The 22,808-nt window shown below is 38.4% G+C and overlaps 1 protein-coding gene across 3 annotated transcripts in view; it reads left to right on the top strand.

Annotated features, from left to right (window-relative positions):
• The window catches only part of LOC117298358 (RCC1 and BTB domain-containing protein 1-like), a 45,007-nt gene that overhangs the window by 8,715 nt on the left and 13,484 nt on the right, over positions 1 to 22,808 (top strand). For all 3 annotated transcript variants that reach the window (XM_033781574.1, XM_033781572.1, XM_033781573.1), the window contains 7 exons: positions 445 to 587; positions 2,259 to 2,449; positions 4,373 to 4,431; positions 6,501 to 6,571; positions 6,802 to 6,855; positions 8,018 to 8,115; positions 20,852 to 20,982. In XM_033781574.1, the coding sequence (XP_033637465.1) occupies positions 445 to 587; positions 2,259 to 2,449; positions 4,373 to 4,431; positions 6,501 to 6,571; positions 6,802 to 6,855; positions 8,018 to 8,115; positions 20,852 to 20,982 (747 nt within the window). The remainder of the gene's footprint in view (positions 1 to 444; positions 588 to 2,258; positions 2,450 to 4,372; positions 4,432 to 6,500; positions 6,572 to 6,801; positions 6,856 to 8,017; positions 8,116 to 20,851; positions 20,983 to 22,808) is intronic.

Here is a 22,808-nt window from a genome sequence, read left to right as displayed (position 1 = left end):
CACGAAGTTGTGTGCTTTCAGATGCTTGATTTCGAGACCTCAAGTTCTAAACTGGATTTATTTGCTCATCAAACATTTTGAGAGAATAGGAACTTTTTCATTGAACATTGAAATGTTTAAGATACGTCTTATCACATTGCAGTTAGTTGACTTTTTAAGTAACCAGTAAAATTGCTCTGAGTGAAAAGACCTAAAAATATTCGGAACATTCGGATCTTTTGGAGTAGTTTTAAGGAAACTCTCAAAACATTGCTGTTCACTCGGGCATAGCCCCTAAAGTATTGGTCAGTTTTCTCTCAGGTAGTTGCTAAATGTTTATACTTTATTTTGTTCTATTCATTTTCTTGTTTACTGTGCAGTAAGTATCTTTTGTGATGGATACTGGTGGCATTATAAATATTGATATTATTATTAATTGATTTGTTTGTTATTTTACTCTTGTAGATCGTATGCGGCTATGCACATTCCATGGCATTATCAGATGAGGGTATCTTGTATTCATGGGGTGCTAACTCCTATGGTCAACTTGGGACAGGCAACAAGGCCAATCTGGTGACAGCAACTAGGGTAGGAACAGACATTGGAAGGTAAGAAGGTCACAATTAACTTTATGTTTCATCCCAGATATAAAATACTAAGCATTTTTTTTTCAAAAATGGTTTGTCTAAAAAAGAAAACTTGGGTGAAAATTTGAGATGAAAGATTTGGTACAAATGTTAATTTAGGCTCAAACAATGTTAGCTTTACATAAGTTATTCCAAAGAGCCATAGCTTATTCTCTCCAACAACGGGAGATATACATAGATCAAACAGATATAAAGACAGCAAAAAAAAGTAACTAGGCTGTTGTAAAAGCACCTATAATTTCAAAATTGTTACTCATAATCTAAAAATGAAAATACCAGGAGACGGACAATTTTATTACAGAGATTTTGACACCTTGTTTGTTACAATCGGTCAAGTTTTGTTGTCGCGGTAAGTGCTTACAGGTGAAAAGTGCCCATTTCCATTGTTGCAGTAACTCCTATTGACATGATTGATCTCTCCTCTGATTCAGCGTGAAGCTAATAGCGGGAATTTTGAAAAGCTGTTCTTGTCAATAGGAATTACTGCAACAATGGAAATCGGCACTTTTCACTTGTAAGCACTTACCGCGACAACAATACTCGACTGATTGTAACAACCAAGGCGTCAAAATCACCGTAATTATATTGTCCGCCTCCTGGTATTTTCATTTTTAGAATATGAGTAACAATTTTACAATATAGGTGCTTTTACAACAGCCGAGTTACTTTTTTTGCTGTCTTTAGATAAAACAGTAAGCACCAGTGTTTCATGAAAGTTGAGGTATTTTTTTCTAAATGACGCCTCATAATATCTTAAGCGTTAAATAATATGTAAAGGTACCAAAAAAATAGACAATGTAAACTGGGTCACCAAAGGTCATTGCTAGCCTGGCTCTTTCGAAAGTCGAGAATGACATTATCAGTAATAATCCATATGTGAATAGTAGCGACTGTAGATCTGGATATACATATTTTCAACGCTATTATTAGAGTCAAACATAAGAAGGTTATGAATAAATTTCAAGTTTTAGATGTGGGAGGAAAACCCTAGATAATGATTCTAGGAAAAAAGCTTATGCAATCAAGTAGGAACTGAAAACCTGATCCACATAGTGCCCCAAGTGGGATTTGAACCTGTGTCCAAGAGGTGGAAGGCAAGGTGAGACATAGTCTTGGTTCAAGACTCTCCTGGATTTGTCACAAAAGGGCGCGCTATCACCCCAACGGGCTATCAACCACGAACCGCTATCACCCGAGAACCGCTATCACAGGAGAGTCTTGGCACATTTGTTAAATCTCCCCCCAAGTGAAGGGGCGGGCTCTGCGGGAAACGTACGCACGCGCATTATGTTTCCCCCGATTTTGGGGGGAGATTTAATGAATGTGCCAAGACTCTCCTGTGATAGCGGTTCTCGGGTGATAGCGGTTCGTGGTTGATAGCGGTTAGTGGTTGATAGCTCGTTGGGGGTGATAGCGCGACCTCTTGTGACAAATCCAGGAGAGTCTTGAACCAAGACTAGGTAAGACACCATTGCGCCAACCTGTCCGGCCTTGTGGCTGCGGCTGTTACTAAGGCTGTTTCTATTGGCCTCCTATTCTTTACTGCATCTTGACATGGCGATCAAGCCTTGGCCCCAGCTGCTTATTTAGACACAGTCTTGTTTACATAATGCTAATTTGTTTTTTCTTCAGATTTGTGGAAATAGCAGCAACACACTACTCTCATATATCAGCAGCCATGTTGCAGTCTGGTGCCGTCTACATGTGGGGTCAGTGTAGGGGTCAGTCAGTGACCACACCCATCTTGACCAAATTCACTTGTCTAGACGACGTGTTTGCCTGCTTCTCTTCACCAGCTGTCACGTGGAGATCACTCAAATTTGGTGAGTTTGCTGAAGAAAAGGGTGTCGTGGCCGAGCGGATAAGAGCATCGAACTCAAGCTATGGTGCTTCTGTTCATTAGGGTGTGGGTTTGAGTCCCGGTCATGACACTTGTGTCCCTGAGCAAGACACTTTACTATAGTTGCTTCTCTCCACACTGGGGTAAATGGGTACCAGTGAGGGCAGAGATGGTTCTTGTGATTTATTTAGCCGAATAGCGCATATTTGTTGCACAGGTTGTGTACTCTCCAGGGAGCTGAGATGGTTTGAGGAATGAACTAAGGCCCAGTGACTTACTTAGACTTAGGGGCTCCTGCGACGTCCGACGCATGAGGCAGTCAATGGTCTCCAGGCAGATCGGTCAGCAGTCAGTGACCTGACGTCGCTCCAGCCTTTATTGACCCTATGAAGGTCCCGCTGGATGGTCTGGTGCCAGTTCAGTTTAGGTCGGCCTCTCTTCCTTCCTGGCGGGTTCACCACAGGACTTGATTGGCGAGTCTCGAAAGGGGAGCCGCCAATCATGGCCCAGCCGGTTCATGCGCCGCCCAAAGATTGTGCTGGACACTGGAGTTTGTTGTGATCGTTCACTGACCTCCTCGTTGTATGCGGACGAAGTCATCCCACTTAATGCCCAAGATCTTCCTTAGGCATCTTGAGTCGAATGCATCAAGTTTCTTCTCTTGACTTGATTTTAAGTGCCAAGTTTCGCAGCCATAGAGTAAAGTACGATAGCACCTTGGTTGGAATTGTAAAAGCAAGGTTTGGTTTGAAGAGAGAGCTTCTTGCTTGTCCAGATCTGATTAAGCTGGTTGAAGGCTGCGGAGGTTTTACCTATTCTGCAGCTAATTTCATGATCAATTGATCCCTGGCCTGTTGATGGAGCTTCCCAGGTAGGTAAAGTCATCCACTACATCAACTTTATCTTGCCCAATGAGAATGTCAGGTGTTGTCTGGTGATCACCTGAAAGCATGATTTTTGTTTTCTTTCTGCTGATCATAAGACCCAGTCGAGTGGAGGCATCACTGATGGAGTCCATTACAGTCTGGAGACCCTGGGTACTGTCGGACAATGCTGCGATATCATCAGCAAAATCAAGGTCGGACAGTTTGGCTCCTTCAGTCCAAACGATTCCATGGTCCTTCGTAGCTTTCTTCAGAACCCAATCAATGGCCACAGCGAATAGAATAGGAGACAGGATACAGCCTTGGCGACACCAATCACTGAGACCGTCTTCAGTCCAAACACGGCAGCGGGAGTTGTCATAGATGTTTCCTATCGCTTTGACTATCCTTTCCGGAATGCCATATGAAAGGAGTATTCTCCTGAAGGAAGGCCCAGTGCCCATGGTTAATAATGTTGGTAGCACTTTGAGACACCCTTCGGGTTTCCAAAAGCGCTATATAAGAACAGATTATTATTATTATTATTATTATTATTATTATTATTATTATTATAAAAAAATAAAAAAACGGAGCAGCGAAATAACGCTTTGAATTGGCATTGTACATTTAAATGATTTAATTTCATTCGTACTTTGATCCCTGGCTGCACAGCAGCTAATAGTTTTATGGCTACTGACTGGCACCCATGAACAAAGATATTGACTAATAGGGAGACTTCCTACTAAGAGCTAGATAGCTCAGTCATGTCAGTTGGTGGAGTGCTAGTATTATACTTATTCGGATGTCATTGTTTCGCTCCAGTCAATTTGTCTTTATTCTAACCCAAACTATTAAATAACCTACTCAAGGTTTTATCGTAAACTTGGGTGTGATCCCTGGCCACACAGCAGTTAACATAGGGATTCATAGCTCAGTAGGTAGAGCGTCGGTACATTAATCAGTCAAGGTCATTTCGTCCAAGTCCCGCTCCAGTAATTTTTTCTTTGTTCTAAACCCAAACTGTTAATTGTTATTGTTTACAGAAACATTTGTCGGAAGACGTGCCCTAGAGGATAGCCTGAAGAATTCTTTTGATAATCAGGTGAGATAGAACACCCGGCAGGGTGGATAGTTGCGCATAAGTCTTGTTTGTTTTACTAGCCTGCATGTATTGATGATACACAGAATAAAAAAAAAAAATTATAAAAAAGTGAAGTCCTTAAAATTTCGTTTTTGGAAGATTTTTCTCTTAATTTATGGCCTAAATTATTCCTTTTCCATCAACAACCATTTGAATGAACTCATGGTTTGAGGATCGGTTGTTTTCATTATGTTTTGAACTCTGTTTGCAACAAAATCTTCGTGAATCAACGATCTGTCAACAACGCACATTGAAAAATAACGCCCTCTTTTGGCAAAAGTTGTCCATGTTATTAGAATTCCTCAAAGGCTGTGCATTGAGCACAATCTGCAGGCGTAACACACAACTTGCGGCAATTCTTTAATCCCTTCGTGAACATGTACTGCTAAGAAGACTAGCCAAGAAGATCATGAATATGGAATTATCAACAGCCATCAACGGCCAATCACACTGTGCGGAATGTTGTTTAGAATGGACTGTGTGTGTGTTGTGAATATGTGCTCTGCTGCATGCATGGACGTACCATGGAGGTTGAACTACCTTGGTGGACGTACCACCAGTGGGCGACCCTGTGTGAGAGGATACTCGGCACCATGTGGTTTGTGCATCATGTTTTCAATGACTGTACGTGTATTTCGAAAAGTAACGATAGCAATTCAGATCCCGATCGCGGCCAAATTAAATCTAGCAAATATCTAGTCTTGTCAAACTTACTATTTTAAAAGCTTTAGTAAAAGTTTTCTTTGGGAGTTTGCCACTTTACCATCATTTATAAATGAAAAGGAACAATTATTTGACTCGCCCGGCGGGCAAGTTAGAAATGGTTTTGATTCGCCCGCCGCTATTTTCACTCGCAATTGGCGTCTGGGCGACCGCTAATTTTGAACCCTGTGGTTAAAGACACTGAACACCTTTGGTTATTGTCAAAGACCAGTCTTCTCACTTGGTGTATCTCAACGGACGGCATTTCGACCATAGCAGAGTTTTTCTCAAAGGCTAAAACTCTTAGTTTCAATGTAATGGGGAATTGTAACCTACAAATAATCAAGTCGCATTAAGCTGACAGAAAATTGATGCAGAGACAACCGCGGTTGTGATTTTCTCTGGGAAAATTCTTCCCAATTCTTATCAAGAAACAGAAGTCCCTTCTTTGGAAGAGACCAACAAGAGTAGGATTTTCCATTTTTTGTTTCGACCATGTCTACATTTTGGATGCATGATATGGATTCATTCAGTAGGGACTCTTTTTCTTTTATAATGTGTACCCTTTCCCCGAAAGATAAACTTTGAAAGGAAAATGACTCATTCTGGCAGATTGGTTTTATTTCATCAGGGCTATATCCCATTGCGCTGATGTTTTCCAAACTGCAACATCATAGAGGAGCGTTTTTTTACTTTCCATCTGTTATTTCAGTGGTGAGAAAGTTATACGGCATTCCTACAAATACATCCACGTAGTGAGGGCTCCAATTTTTATGTAGAATATTGCCTTGAAGGGTTTGGCTACTTTTTGTACACCGTGTCTACAGACTTACATTAAACTTGCACAGTTTAAAAGAAATGATGATAGAAAGCTTTACTTGCATAGGCGCTGTAGGTTTTCAGAAATAAATAACAAGATTTGATGAAAATTATGTTTGCTTGTACAGCGGGTTTACACGACTCTCCTGAAAACATTGCTCTGTGATCTTGACTTTTTTTTCTCTCCAAAACTTGACAACCAATGAGGCTGAAACTTCTACAGATAAATTATTTTACTCACATCTTCATTCAGCGTGAGTACGGATTCATTTCATGGCCAAATGTATAAAACCCTTTTAAGCAGGTTTGCTGTAAAATGCCTTTTGAGCGAATTGAAAACTCATATATCTTCAAATTGTTTGTTATAAATTGGTTCCTCCTGGATCTAAAACTAAACATTGCTTCATTGTCTTTTTCTTGAGAGGCAATTACATGTATCTTACTTTCTTTAACAGAAAAACTCAACATTGAAATAAGTTGTTAAATTTTTTAATTTACTTATTTTGTAGGAAGCGTCTGATTTGAAAATTGTCTTGGATGGCAAGAGTATTCATGTGCATAAAGCTATCCTCAAAATCAGGTGAGAATCAATCCCCTCCCCAAAATATAAGTTAATCAATAAATATACATGTACACCCTAAGGAACAAAATAAATAAAGAACCAAAGTCATTAAAGAAAAACAATCTAATGAAATGAGCGAATCGACAAAGGGTAGTGACTCTTTCAGAGTTCAGATTTGCAGTAAATTGTCATGTCACTTCGTTTATTGTTATTTTATTTATTTTTTGCCCCATTTTTTTTTATTAAAGGTGTGAGCATTTCAGAAGTATGTTCCAGTCGCATTGGGATGAGGATGCAAAAGAGTAAGTTGAAAAATAATTTATTGATGGTGATAATGATTGAGTGATTGAGCATTAGAGTAAAATTAAAAAAAAAATGTAAGGAAAGTTCGTAAAAATCATTAATTTCTGTCCTGTTTAAAACCATTATACACTTTCGGTACAGAAAGAAAAAAAAAGTTCACAGATTTACAAATAATTTACAGGATTTACAGAAGGTAATGGTGAAAGACTTCTCTTGAAATATTGTTCCATGAAATGCTTTACTTTTTGAGAAAACATTAAAACAATATAAATTCTCGTTAGCGAGAATTACGGATTTATTTTAAACACATGTCATGACACGGCGAAACGCGCAGAAACAAGAGTGGGTTTTCCCATTATTTTCTCCCGACTCCGATGACCGATTGAGCCCAAATTTTCACAGGTTTGTTATTTTATATATAAGTTGTGATACACGAAGTGTGGGACTTGGACAATACTGTTTACCGAAAGTGTATAATGGCTTTAAAGACACTGGTCACTATTGGTAATTGTCAAAGACTAGTCTTCACAGTTGGTGTATCGCAACATATGCATAAAATAACAAACCTTTGAAAATTTGAGCCCTATTGGTTGTCGAAGTTGCGAGATAACAATGAAAGGAAAAAAAAAACCATGGTCACAAGAAGTTGTGTGCTTTCAGACATGTCAGATGCTTGATTTTGAGACCTCAAATTCTAAATCTGAGGTCTCGGAATCAAATTCATGAAAAATTACTTCTTTCTCGAAAACTACGTCACTTCAGAGGGAGCCATTTCTCACAATGTTTTATACTACATGTATCAACCGCTCCCCATTACTAGTAATCAAGAAGGTTATGCTATTAATTATTTGGAGTATTTACCAATAGTGTCCACTGCCTTTACATGACAAGTAAATCAGTACAGTATGTTAACTTTGAAAGAAATGTTAAGTATCTAAGTAAGTTCCTACGATAACTCAGCTTAGAAATGTGGACAAGCTGATTGTACTTACCACTTACATGTAGCTTCCATAAATATCACTAATATTTTGTCATGTTTGTGGTTCATATTTAACAGCACAATTTTACTCTTGTATTAACCCTTTTTCTCATGGAGTTAGAAGAAAGCTATGTTATGATTATGTTTTGAAAGATTTTTTTATTATTCTTGTGTCTTTACAGTGTTATAGAGATTACCCAATACGCTTATCCAGTATACCATGCATTCCTGGAGTATCTGTACACAGACACTGTCTCTGTCGACCCTGAAGATGCTATAGGTAAGTGGTTCTTCAATCAATCAATCAAGCGTTTAAAATTTATAAAGCGCCTTGCTCCAAGGCACTGAGGTGCAGAAGAAATAAATAAGTCATTTAAGTTAGATTGCCTGAAACAAGTGGCCTTTCAGAAGTGACTTGAACGTGTTGAAAGATGTTGCGTCCCTGGGATGATGTGTTTTGGAAGTTTATTCCAGAGTTGGGGTCCATTGACTGAGAAAGCTCTATCAGCAAAAATGACAAGACTCGCTCTTGGCACAAGTCTTTGTCCAGCACCAACTTGCAGCATGTCCATGATGTACAGTAATGAGGGGCTTGTTTATGAAAGGCCTTGGACATGAGAGAACTGACTGTAAAGTCGATCCTTTGTTGGACTTGGGGCCAGTGTAGTTTGATGAGTTTCGGGGTCAAACTTCCGTTTGTTTGTGATGAGTTTGTTTCTTCTTGGACTTGAATGTGAATGTGAAGGGGGCAGTGGGGTAGGGTGCAACCTCGTTTCTAGTAGCGTACAAGTACATGTACGCCGCATCATTTTTTTTTCTTCTTGGAATGCCTTGCTTGATTATAACCGCTGGATCTGTGAGTGGTTAAGAGCTCTGAATTTAAGCTCTGCTGATTCTGTTCAGCAGAGTGTGAGTTCGAATCCCGGTCGTGACACTTGTGTCCCTGAGCAAGACGCTTTACTATAATTGCTTCCTTCCACCCAGGGGTAAATGGGTACCTGTGAGGGCAGAGATGGTTCTTGTGATTGATTTAGCCGAGTAGCGCATTTGTTGCACGAGGCTGTATACTCCCCAGGGAGCTGAGATGGTTTAAGGAGTGAATTATGGCCCAGTGACCAGGGGTAATATCTGGAAGCGCTTTGAGACACCCGTAGGGAGTGAAAAAGCGCTATATAAAAACCCAATATCCCTATATTAGATATTTTAATTATTCTTGTGGTTGCTCCATTCTGTGGTAGAGATGTATGCAGAGCACAGAATGAAAAGAGGCATATGTTATTCTTCTTTTGACCTTGTGACATTTCTACCTGTATGCAATTTAGGATGACCATGTCATAACATGATTCATTTTTAAAGGCAGTGGACACTATTGGTAGTTACTCAAAATAATTTCTAGCACAAAACCTTATGCCTTACTTGGTAACGAGTACTGGGGAAACGTTGTGAGAAACGGCTCCCTCTGAAGTAACATAGTTTTTGAGAAAGAAGTTATTTTCCACGAATTTGATTTAGAGACCTCAGGATTAGATTTTGTGGTCTCAAAATGAAGCATCTAAACGCACACAACTTCGTATGACAAGGGTGTTATTTCTTTCATTATTATCTCGCAACTACGACGACCAATTTAGCTCAAATTTCCACAGGTTTGTTATTTTATGCATTTATGTTGAGATACACAAAGTGATAAGACTGGTCTTTGACAATTACCAATAGTGTCCAGTGTCTTTAAAACTTGCATTTTTGAAACAAGCACACTACAATCACTCAAAGGTTTATAACAAGCAAGCATTCAGAGCAGTCACTTTTGGTTAGCCAGTTAGCCAAACTTTTTTGATGTGTTTCCTATCAGGGGTTAGTGACAAGATGGTTCAATTTGGCTCGCTGCCCATGGTTGCGAGGTTGGGGTAGGGTAAGTTGGGAGAGCTTGGGCCTGAATGGAAAGGGGGTTTGCATACAGATAAAATCTTGCAAAATCCTTTCAAATCACAGTACTGTACAAAGTTTTGCACACAAGTTTTCTCAACTGTACTGTCGTCTGCCAGGGGAAAAAAAGTACAAAAGTGATTGAAAATAATCACAACATACCTTTAGAAATGAAAATGAATGCCTCGGTTACCCACATACTGTACAGTATAACTTCTGTACCTAAAACCTTTTGTAAACTACTTTCAAATCACTGTATTCTGTGTGTCAAAACATCAGTAAAATTGTCACGAAACAAGAGGAAGACCGCCATTAATGTGTACCTGCGCGTGTGGTACGCGGTACATGTCCTATGCGGTCTGTCCACACAGAGAAAACGGTCCGTTCCAAACAGAGAAAAAGCACCTTCTTGTTCATCGTAAGAGGATATCCGACGTTTCAACCTTTGAAGGTTGACAGCGTCATTTTTCTTTTGTGGACCACGTGCTATTTTTAGACTGTTGTCATTTTGAGATCGCCCTCTATCTACGGCTGTTTGCTGCATTTTAACCGCATGTTTATAATTTAACATACAATATATCAAACTTCGTAGGCGCGTGCTGACAGTATACGGTTGAATACACAGAGCGCCTCTGGGCTGTATGCGTGCTAAAGGGTTAATGTGATCAATTGCCCAACACGAGGCCAGAGCAGCCACTTTAGGTGATGGATTGAAACTTGACGAGATGTCTCCAAAACAATCTCAGGGGTTAGTGATGAGAGGTATCGACAGTCACATGGCACACAATCCCCAGTCATTCTCCGATCTTTGTTTTGACTTTGTATTTAAAGGTAACTTAATGAATAATACTTTTTAATTTGTGTCTGGGGGTTTGCAATTTTTTTACTGTAAATGTCGCTCTGCATAATGTGCGCATACTGTTTATTTGTTCGTTATCGTATGCCTATGGTTTTAGGGTTTTCTGTATTTTTGTAATTTTTAATATTTTTAGACTCGCAAACCAAAGTGAATTTCACTGTATCGGTATATGTATATGTATATGTGACAATGAAACAATTGATTGATTGATTGATTAAAAACCCCAATCATCGTCTTGACCATTTACCATTTATCCCAGACCAGTGATTAAGATAACAGTGGTTTGCATTTCCCAAAGAACATAAACCTATGTATTATGTATGATGTGACAAGATGTCTCCAAAACCATCTCAGGGGTCAGTAATAAGAGGTATCGAAATGGCACACAATCCCCAGTCATTCTGCGATCTATGTTTTGACTTTTTACAATCCCCAACTGTCCTCGTCTTGACCATTTTTGGGGGCATTTCTTATTTATTCCAGACCAGTGATTAAGACATAGTGGTTTGCATTTCCAAAGGAACATAAACCAGCGTATAATGTATGATGTGACGCCCTATGTTGTCAGATCATGACTGTAGAGTTGTGATACTAACCCCTCTCCGCTAAGTCCTGAGTGTGAACACTGTCGAGGTGATCAGTCAATTTAAAGGAGACCATTGGTTTTGACAAAAGTTTTTTTTTTCATCAGGACCTTCAAGTTCCTCCCCATTTGGGTTTTCATCTATCTATTTTGTATGTATGTTATTATTTTTTATTTTTTTTAGAGGTGGGGGAGGTTTTTTTTTTTTTATTTTGTTTGTTGTGGTTGGTTGACTATTTGTTTCTGTTTTTATTGTTTTGCTTGGTTTGGTATTTTTGTGTATTTGTGTAGAATTTACTTCTTTGAAATGTGATCTGCACCTGAATTCATCATATGCTTTTTGTGAAAAGTGTCTTACTACCGATTATTTGTTATCACCTTTTTGTTTGCCGATGAACTGTCCCAACAAAATTCTTTTTTGTCTGAAACAATTTATTCCCTCTAACTTGATGTGACAAACCTAAATGGTGGCTTTGAACTAAATGATCAATCTTATGTTGCAGGACAGCGCGTTAAAAAACACACACGCGTAGGTGTTCTTTTCATCACACACAGGGACTCCAAATTACACCCATCAACATCCGGGGTGACAAACACCGTATCCCTCGTACAAATATTTGGCTCTGGTCTGTGAATGTGAACTACGAGTCATTAATCTTGGTAGACATATTTGATCAGAGAGAGAGTGAGTGAGCTCGCAAACTGGACAGTGCCAAAGATCGGATCAATTCAATTTGTCATTAATTCAGTTGCCTCAGGTTTTTTTTATCCAGACTTAGAAATGGAACCATTACTCAAGAATCTTTAATGCCCTGTCCTTTGTTGATTTTTTTTTCACATAAAAACAAACTTGAATAGCTTTCAGTTTTGCATTGGGGATAAGGAATATACTTTTAACCCTTTTTTTACACTGATGTTACAAACTTGTTTATACTAGTTAAAGTTGCATGGTATGATTTTTGTTGAAAAAGTTTATGATATTTTTATTTTTGAGAGGAATTTTGAGTGATGATGCTGTTTCCAAATGAAAAAAAATACAACAACTTTGGTATTTAGAAGCTACAGACAATGCACACAACATATTGGACGTTGTGCGTACAAAGCTGGTGGATGTGAGAAAATGATGGGATCACATCTTTTGATGGATGTGAGAAAATGACGGGATCACATCAATTGTGATTTCTTTTGTTATTAACCACCACTTACCTTAGGCAGATCTTTTAGTTATTATGATAGTTTATTCATTTATTAAGTTTCATAAAAAATATTTTCAGATGCACAATGTAACAATAGTAAAAAATACAGGCTAACTTTATGCAAACAGAATATTTAAAAATGAAATATACACTGTAAATTACAAGAACAATAGGTGAAAACTATTAACAGAAATTACATCAGCCAGCTAGACCACATCAACAACTAATAAAAAGACTGTCGAAATAAATGGGTCTTGAGCAACGTTTTGAAGGGCAAATCAGCCCCAAAACAGGCCTGGCATTTTAACAAAATATTTAATAACATTAATCCAATTTTGTCAGATGCAATTTAAATCAAAGCAGATGGACAACAGGTGACATTTCATTTCCTGTTGTTGACAGTTATTGGTGCATGATCTTCATCTCGCTGCAGAAATTTTGTTTTCTTCAAACTTGTATTTCGGGGTTTCACGGTTTGTTGATGCTACATGTTTATTGAATTCTTTACTTTCCCAAGATCAGACTGGTTTCAGACAGTCTAAAAGCTAACCAAAATATAATGAGGGAATTTTTACTCCATGGCAACTTTGCAAATTGTTTTTGTTGTTGCTCTTTTTCTTGTGGTGGTGGGGGGAGGGGCAGCTCGCCATCTACATCATTCTCAATATAGTTAATGGGTAGGGTTGGCGGCCTTAGCTTTTGATCCAAACCGGACCTTCTTCAGAGGCATAAACAAGTACAAACTAATGTATATCCATTTATATAAAAAAGATGGGCCAAAGGGATTAATGGAAGGGATCCAGAAAAAGAGGGAAAATTAGAGCCAATCAAAGATCTTTGTATTAATATCTCATGGTAAATCGCTTTCCTGTTTATCCTACTCACTCCAGCTACTCAAAAATGTGCATTGTGATGGAAATTAAGTGAATCAAGTAGAAAATGGGAGGACAAAAATGTAAAAAACAAAATAACCAAACAAAAACATGAACTGGGTCAAGGAAACAGTTTGAACGTAAAATGGGTCGGCTATTCACAATGGAAGTTTTCTATCTTTGTAATGCGTGGTACGTACATTGTAATGCGTGGTACGTACATTGTAATGCGTGGTACGTACATTGTAATGCGTGGTACGTACATTGTAATCCTTTAAAATGAAAATATAGGTCTAGTGATGAACATGATTTTTCTGAGTAACGTAGTATGCACTGCAAATACATGCTTGGCATTTAGTTTCATGTTGATTAATGCATGTTGGACACATGAATTCCATCCTGTGACTATAGAACTAGGCAAATCAACTCCAAACTGGTTTGTGGATTGGTCTAGGGATCCCCCAGAAGCCTAGTTTTTTGGACCCGCAGTCAAGTGTTAAAGGCAGTGGACACTATTGGTGGTAATTACGTTAATCCGGAGGTCGTTGGTTCGAATCCCACTCTAGTCAATTCTTTGTTCAACCCCAAAAATCAAAACTCAATCAATTCAACTTAAGATGAGTTGTCAGTCATTGTCAGTATAATGAGAATGACACCACACTGTACTTAGCAGTTAAGATTGATACACAGTTAAAATCACCTAAAATCTCAGTAAAATTGGAACTGAAGAGAGTTCTATATAGACTTGAAATTTAAGCAAAATATACAGAAACATGATGAGAATTTTGGAAAAAATAATTGCTTAATGGAAGCAGGAAATTTTATTGGTTCAAGCTCGAATGTCATTGTTGAGCAGGGAGGTTTGGCTTGTTTGCATTCATACTCCAAGTTACTAGGCATTTTTCGCTAGCATGTTCGGGCTTGTAGTGTACAGTTAGTGGGAAAATTGTGATCGTAAGCGCAGAATGTGCAGTAAGCAGAGCCATAAAATTGGGCCTTGATGGTACTATTTCTTGTTATTTTGAATGGCAGGTATGTAGAGCTACAGGTTTCGAACAAGGAGGTTTGGATTACATGAGACCCTTTTACATAGCACCTTGTATGGGTCAGCAAGGTGATCTGGCACAGTCTGTAGCCAACCAATCAAGGAACGCCTGGGGAAACCTCTTATCACTTCACTAGAAGTGTATCTTTTCCTTACAACATGCATTACACACATCACATGGGACAAAGTGTCCTAGCCCACAGACGCTACGTAGTAGCAATTATGGTTTTAAGTGTCTAGCTCAAGGACACCAGTGCCAAAACCCAAACTCACATGCTGACAACACCAGATCTTGAGTCTGATGCACTAGACCACTCCTGCCACAACACGCCGTGTTATTAAAAGAATATCGTCTTATTAAGCACAAGTTTATGCAACGACTGTTTACTGCCATCAGAAACATGCTCCTGCTAGACAATGATAGACATAGCTGTGTTACTCAGATAGACAAAACAAGGAAGGTAGTGGTACCACTTAAAGACTAAAATTAAATTACATTGACAAAAATGGCATGAGCTGCTTTCCTACTCCATCAGTGTACAATGAAGGGGCAAGCAAAGTAAGCCTATATATTATATGAAACATGAACTCGGTCTGTCCCCTTCATTGCATCTCATGATCGAATTAGTTGTTGCTACAAAAGCATAGTGCAGTTCTTTTACAATGTATGCAATTAGTTAGTCTTAAAGTGCTACCACAATGACCACTACCTTCCTTGGTGTTTCCATTGCAAAGATAGTACAGTGTGGCAGTGAAGGAATGTTTATATGGAAGTGTCGTGTCCGAGGGGTTCAGAGTGTGGAGGCGAGTAGTAAATAATTAAAGGCGTAATTATTTATTTAGCAGCTCGAGATTGGTTTATTCTCTATTTTGGTGGACGGCAGGGCCAGACCAGCACACAGAGTGGGAGCATTAATGGTAACCAACATTAGTAGAAAGGGAGAAAACAAAATATAACATAAGTACAATGTAGACATTAAAAGTGATCATTATAAATTAGCACAAGTGACATACATTATACATACACAGGCCAAGTTCCCTAAACTTGATTGAAAGTTTACCGCATGAATATAGACAACACATGAAGTAATCTACATTGAGGGCAAAACTAAAAGATGTCATGTACAAATACACTTCATAATGATAATCTCCACACTAAAGTTACTTAAACTCCATAAATTGTGCATGACATGGCCAGTGTGATTCATTATAACAACCATAGTACACATATTCTTATGAAAAGGACATACATGAATTGGTGCTCTATTTAACATACATGGCTGTCTCTGTACATTACTGTATTACCAGATCAAACCTCATCACTTAAAACCTGAATTTTACGAACCTGGGTCCGTCTCTGGACGATAAACGGACTCCGGAGCACTAGTTATTTAATATACTAAATTATCTCAAAATAAATGCAGTGTTATCTAACGAGGAGTCACGAGGCCATTACTTAGCAGACTAAACCTGGAAATTATGACATTTATATTTATGATCTCACTTAAAATGTATACAAATAATAAATGAAGACCTTGTTTGTTTCAGTGATGTTATTGAAGGCATCACTTTATAAAAATAAAAAGGAATATTTTACCTATTTTGGTGGACGGCAGGGCCAGACCAGCACACAGAGTGGGAGCATTAATGGTAACATCCCACTACCGCGTGGTGGCGCTGTTCCCTACCGCCGCCCCCGTCCGTCACACCGCTTGCTATTTATAACCCTAGGCATCTCTACAAGAGCACCGAATTCAAACTCTGGTGTTTCTGTTTAGACAAGTGTTGGTTCGAATCCCCAGCCGTGACACTTGTGTCCTTAAGCAATACAGTTAACCATTGCTTTCGTCCTTTGGATAGGACAATGTAACACCTCCAAAAGAACATCTCTAAGCGCTCAGAGGAACAAAAGAATAATTTTGTATACGATGAATTGAACAGATATGTTTTGAGAAGAGTCTTGAAACTTGAGATGGTGGTGGCTTGTTTTATGTGTAGAGGGAGATTCCATAAATGAGGTGCAGCAAACTGAAAACTACCTTGGCAATATGTTTTGGTGGCACTATTAGGGATTAAACAAGAGTGTCTTTGTTAGCAGAAATGAGGTTTCTAGTAGGGGTGTATGCGGTCAGTAGATCTTTTGGACCACTTCAAAGACAGCATTGAAATGTTAGGAGGAGATTAAAGATGATGCGAGCATGGATAGGAAGCCAATTGAGAGATTGCAAAGCAGGAGTAATTGAATCACATTTATTCACCGGGTACATGTATTGAGTTTTGAATGATTTAGATTTTTGTGGAGTTGTGCGTTGGGCAATCCATAGATTGCAGTAGTCGAGATTACAAATTACAAAAGCATGGATGAGCTTTTCTGCCATTGTGCAGAATTTCCTTCGGGTGAACAATAAATGGCTCTCATTAACGCCTACCGGTAATTTTCATTGCCCTTAGTTTTTACAAGGTCACAATAAACACCATAGTTTTGAAGGCCATTTCCTATCAAGTACTCGCACTGATTATTAATTGCTAAGGCATTAGTTTTTTACTGTATCATCATGATGGAAAAACACAATACAATTTTTTGTTTAGCGTGTTGGTGGAAAGAGCTACAATAGTTATTCATCGTTAGCATTGATATTGAACAAGTCAACTGTGAAGGACGGAAATGAAAATTGATTTACATGAGCCATTTCCCTTGACTTGGCCAATGTGTACCAACATGGCCAATAGCTATCGCTTTATGTTGGTGTTATTTTTATTTTGTTCTCCAAAGAAAAGCTGGTGAGCATTTCTTCCTACTCCATAAGGCTAAATAGATGTAAAACACATCATTAAATGTATGGACACGCTTGGCAATTGCTTACTAAAATATTTTGATTGATTTCAAGACCTCCGCTGAGGTCTCGAATTCAAGCATCTCAAAGCACACAACTTTTGCGACAAGGGTGTTTTTTTTTTTTTCTTCTTTTTTTTCCATTATTCTTTCCCAACTTCACTGACCAATTGAGTATTTTATGCATATGTTTATGTTGGGATACACCAAGTGAGACGACTGGTCTTTGACAATTACACAAGGTGTCCGGTGCCTTTCAAAACAACAATATGCTTGGTAATCACTCTTAATTAATGCTACTAAGACCACTTACAAGTACAGTGTGTACCACACCTGGTATAAAGCATCTTGGGAGTCATTTCACTTTGAATTCATGTGGTTTAAAAAAGAAAAAATCACTTTTTATCCCCAAAAAATTTGAATCTGAGATGCGTACTTTTATAATAATGGTTCTCGGATTGTGTATTCTAATTACGGATTATTCTTCCTGTGTGTACATCTGCTCTTTTTGAACGATACCTCAAAACGTGTCCACCTTTTGAAATGAAATTTCACATGTTAGTTTAATTGTATATGATCTGTTTATTTATAGGATTTATAAACAGTCAAATTGTTCCAAAAACCCAAGGTACACTTTCCCTTTAAAAATAAGTACTTAATGAATGTCAGAATTCCTCTGCACTGAATGACTTGAACCAGGACACATTTAACTAGGCATAGAAATGGATTAATCTAATAATAAAAACTGGAGTAATTGTTGGGGAGTTGGCTCATTAACCTCAAACAATTCCTCCGCATGCTGGGCCCAAATCCAAGAATTTGTTTAGCAGATACTTCTGGACAGGATATGTTTTGGACATAAACACTGCTTTCCGTAAAGCAAAGCAAAATTAGGCACACTAACTTTCAGTGGGTTGCAGACCATTAATGCAACAATGCAAATCCATAAGCCATTTTGAGATACAGTGGACATGATAACAGCACTACTTGGTTTGGTTAAAATCAGAGCCTAATTTTAAATGGAGCTCAAAATATGCGTACCAGAATAAGATTACTAATGAAACTCCCATGTCACCTGTACAATTTGTGACTGCCATCCTGCTTATTTCGGCTAAGCAAACAATATTGATAAGCAACATTTTCTGCTTAATCAGCTCTGATGATATTTTTCCCTGTCTGTATATATGCACCCAAACCTAACAGTGCAATCCTACAGCATACAGTGTCTATCCATTTTCTCAAAAAGAAAACAAACAAAAAGTAGCTAAGCACAAAATACCAATTGTATCATTCTCATTTTTACTCTGCAGAAAAGTGTTCAGCATTATTTCCTGACTTAGCCGCTCCATGAAATTGGGCCTTAGATAAAGTGTGTTCAAATAAACTGAAGATTTAAAAAATAGGTTGTTTAAATTTATTTAAGTAAATAAATTTAAACAACTTCCAATATTCTCAAAGTGAGGTTGCTCATTAACACATTCTTTAATAATAAAAGTAATAGTTATAATAATAATAATAATAATAATAATAATAATAATAATAATAATAATAATAATAATAATAATAATAATAATAATAATAATAATAATGGACACTTTTAAACCGCCGGTATCCCCCGCAAGCGGCGCTCATGGCGCTGCTCTACAAGAGAACAACTATTAAGCAGTAAAAAAAAAATAAGACTTACACTTCTGCTCTATGGATGTGAGTCATGAATTGTCTCCAAAAACATGGAAAGTAAATTTATATACTTTTGCCATCTCTTGCTAAAGCAAAAGGTTCTCTCCATGCACAAGTTAGCGTATTGGGCAGGCACACGCAAATTGCAGGACAGTGAACACAAATTTCGGCTAATAAGCTAAAACAAAAAATATTAATATTACTTTTTTGTATATATACTAATTTCACAAAAATTATTATAATATTATAACCATTGGAGTTAGTTTCACTGTATTGCAGTAGGGCTTTTAAAAACCAAGTGAAACACCATTTAGAAAATATTCATAGAACCTTGTTTCAGTTCAGCGTGATTTGGCCAAACATCTAAAAAAATTGGGTCCAGTAATGCCCCACAGTTTTAATGAAAACTGGGGAGAATCCTGCATTATGCTGAATATTAAGCATACTGACCATGTCAACATGTATATCTTTGAGAGGGCAAGGTCAGTTTAATTTTGCCGAGGGGCACTTGTTTGACCATCCCAAAGTCTTAGGGTAAAATTTTGATTAACAAGGGCCCATGGCACTGTGTAGTTGAATTTAAACCTCAATGGAGAACTGACCATCAACCTATTATCTGGTGCAACACAAATCTGGGTCAATGATTTTTTTTATTCAAACCTTGCAATTGGAGTATTATTGTGTAACCTACATGTACAAATAAAAGTAAATGTCCAACAAAGCGAGATGCACCCTGTTGAATTAGATTTGGTTGAGCTGTAACCTCAATCCATTCTAATCAAATTTGTTTTTTTGTCATTTCATTCACTTACTTACTTTTGTATTTAAATATTCAACGATGCTGTTTCAATCAATACAAAAAAATGGGTCGGATGTGGGTGGGTATCTTTCATTGTTGACGAATACGAACATGTAAAGATTCAGCAGTGTTGCCCTTTGATAAACCTGTGAATGAAATTCTCATGTGTTTGCAATCTGCCATGAGCCTATAGGTGGTCTTGAGACTGTATTGAGACTGTCTTGATACTCCCAGACCAGTATTCAAGACCAAGTCCTGTCTGGAGACCTCACAAGACCCAGACCAGTCTTAAAATAGCAAGGTAGTCTTAAGACCGCAAGACCTGTTTTGAGACCAAGCACAGTTTCAAAACCAAGACCTATCTGAAGACCTCACAAGACCCAAACCAGTCTTAAAATAGCAAGGTAGTCTTAAGACCGCAAGACCTGTTTTGAGACCAAGCACAGTTTCAAAACCAAGACCTATCTGAAGACCTCACAAGACCCAAACCAGTCTTAAAATAGCAAGGTAGTCTTAAGACCGCAAGACCTGTTTTGAGACCAAGCACAGTTTCAAAACCAAGACCTGTCTGGAGACCTCACAAGACCCAGACCAGTCTTTAAATAGCAAGGTAGTCTTAAGACAGCAAGACCTGTTTTGAGACCAAGCACAGTTTCAAAACCAAGACCTATCTGAAGACCTCACAAGACCAAGAACAGTCTCAAGACCAAGACTGGTTTTAAGACTGTAAGACCAGTTTCAATACCAAAACCTGTCTGGAGACGGTAAGACCAGCTTCGAGACCATGACCTATCTCAAGACCTCACAAGACCAAGAACAGTCTTGAGACTAAGTGGGTTTTGAGACAGCAAGATGGTCTTGGAACTACAGGACCTGTTTTGAGATCGTAAGACCAGTTTCGAGACCAAGACCAATCACGATACAAAAAGTCTTGAAACCAAGATCGGTCTCGAGATTTAAACTGGTCTCAGGACCTTAACCTTAAATAGCACTGGTCAGTGAATTTGCTCTTAAAATATTTGGCCTCGAGATCAAGACTGGTCTCAGGACCAAGACCTGTTTATAGCCTTCAAGACCAGTCTCGAGACCAAGACCTGTCTTGAAACATTGATCAAGATCGAAACTGGTCTAAAGGCTGAAATGTATAGCAATTGTCAGCTTAACATAAAATACCATGAAATTGCTCTTCTAATATTCTTCTATTCCATATTGATTTGACTCTTCAGGACTTTTAGATCTTGCTAACTCATACTGTGAGACTCATCTAAAGAGACTATGTGAGCTGATCATCAAGCAGGGTATTAACATAGAAAACACTGCAACATTGATGGCTGCTGCTATCAAATATGAAGCACAGGTAAGTTCACCATTCTTATAACAACTGAGACCAAAGTTGGATTTGAACCAGCTATTTCTCTTGAAACCAATACCTTTCTCAAGATTAAGAACAGTCTCGAAACCAAGATCTGTCTCGAGACTGAGACACATCTCAAGGCCTAATGTATAGCACTGGTCAATGTAACATACGTAAGTAACAATGAAATTGCTCTTTAGAACCCTGCAACATTGATGGCTGCACCTATGTATTAAATACATGTATGAAGCACAGGTAGGTTCACTTTAATCTTTGAACTGAACTGTAGTAGCCCTTGATGTTTAAGTCAGCGAGCTGTTTCTTTGGAGCATCACCATCTGTGATCAACCATGTCCGGGGTCTATACTGTATAGAGGCTTGCTGAATCTTTTGTCACTCTTTCGGTTTACATCTACCAGCCAGCAGCACTGCTAAAGCACAGTGAATACTTTGAAAAGTATTTGAGCCTGTTAACTTAAGCTTTAGTTTCATCACTGTGGTGTTTCCATTTGGCCATAGTATACAGTAAAAGCCACATCACAGTGGCCTCCTTTTATAACATGTACATTATGGACATTTCCTCTCAAAATACTACTACATGTAGGACCAAAGTTGGATTCGAACCAGCAATCTCTGACTAATTGTTTGGAGTGTCAAACTTTGTTTTGCCACCTATCGATTGACCGTTTGAAATCAATCCAAAATCCTTTCCTCATCACTTTTGTCCTTGTTTACACACACTCCCATAGCTTTACTATTGGGAATCAATGTGTGGTGAAGAGGTTTTCAACTTGTGGTTTAATCCCAAGGAGGCCTGGTTCTTGATCGTTTTACCAATACGAAGTTGAGGTAAATTATCAAGATCTTATGGTCAAAAGTAAAATAAATGCAAAAATTTTAAATTTTTCAATGATTTCTTTCAACACAACACCCCTCCATCTATGAAATGGTAAGGCCCAGTCAAGGCCCTCGGGTAAACAACTCCTTATAAGGGAATGCTGTGTGCGTCGCCCGTATCGCGTGATGTGGCACAACTGTCTCGGCTGTTGCTCCAGACCAATAGGAATGAAGAAACTGTCTTATAAGAACAGGTGCAAGCTTGTGTGTCATGCCCATGTTTCAACACTTTTTACTGGTCATAAACAAAGGTTTATTCACACTCACAAGACGCGCTCTCCACCAATAGGAATAGCGAAACTGTCTGAGCTATTTATGAATATTGTTTCAAAACGTACACAACCATGCATGATCAGAGAGGCCAGCAATGGTTTTGAATCATAAAACAGTGGGGTCCACAATTAATCTACAGCATACATCATCTCTGCTGGTACTCAGCAAAGTCCACTTCTGGATGTCAAGCTCTGATATTGCTGACCTGCCGGTTATTGCACTTGTGTCCTTGAGCAAGATTGTTTACCCTTGTTTGCCATGTCCTTCGAATAGGACATGAAACTGATAGGTTTCGTGGAAGAGATCATTGGTAGTTCACATAAAAGAACCCAGAACACTTATGCTTATCTTGGGGAAAGTAGTGGTTAACCCCCTGTGTTTCTGGTTCACATACACGTGTAGCAAGCACCCTTGTTTACAGGTTTCTTCAGGCTTGCGAGCTACAGTTACTGTTACTTATGAGCCATCCTTGGTTCCATTAACAGAAATATAAAATAATAATGCTAATGCTCCGAGTATAAAGCACTGGTTGCTGTTAGTTTAAAAGATAGGGTCATCATCTGGTTTTTGTCAACTTCATGCTTATTTATAGTCAAAAGTAATTGAAAACAGCAAAAAACCTGAAAAGTTGATCAGAATTATATTTGATTTATGGTAAC

This window comes from Asterias rubens, chromosome 13 (genome assembly GCF_902459465.1).
Source record: "Asterias rubens chromosome 13, eAstRub1.3, whole genome shotgun sequence".
NCBI classification, from domain to species: Eukaryota; Metazoa; Echinodermata; class Asteroidea; order Forcipulatida; family Asteriidae; genus Asterias; species Asterias rubens.
This window is presented reverse-complemented; position numbering and strand designations above follow the sequence as displayed.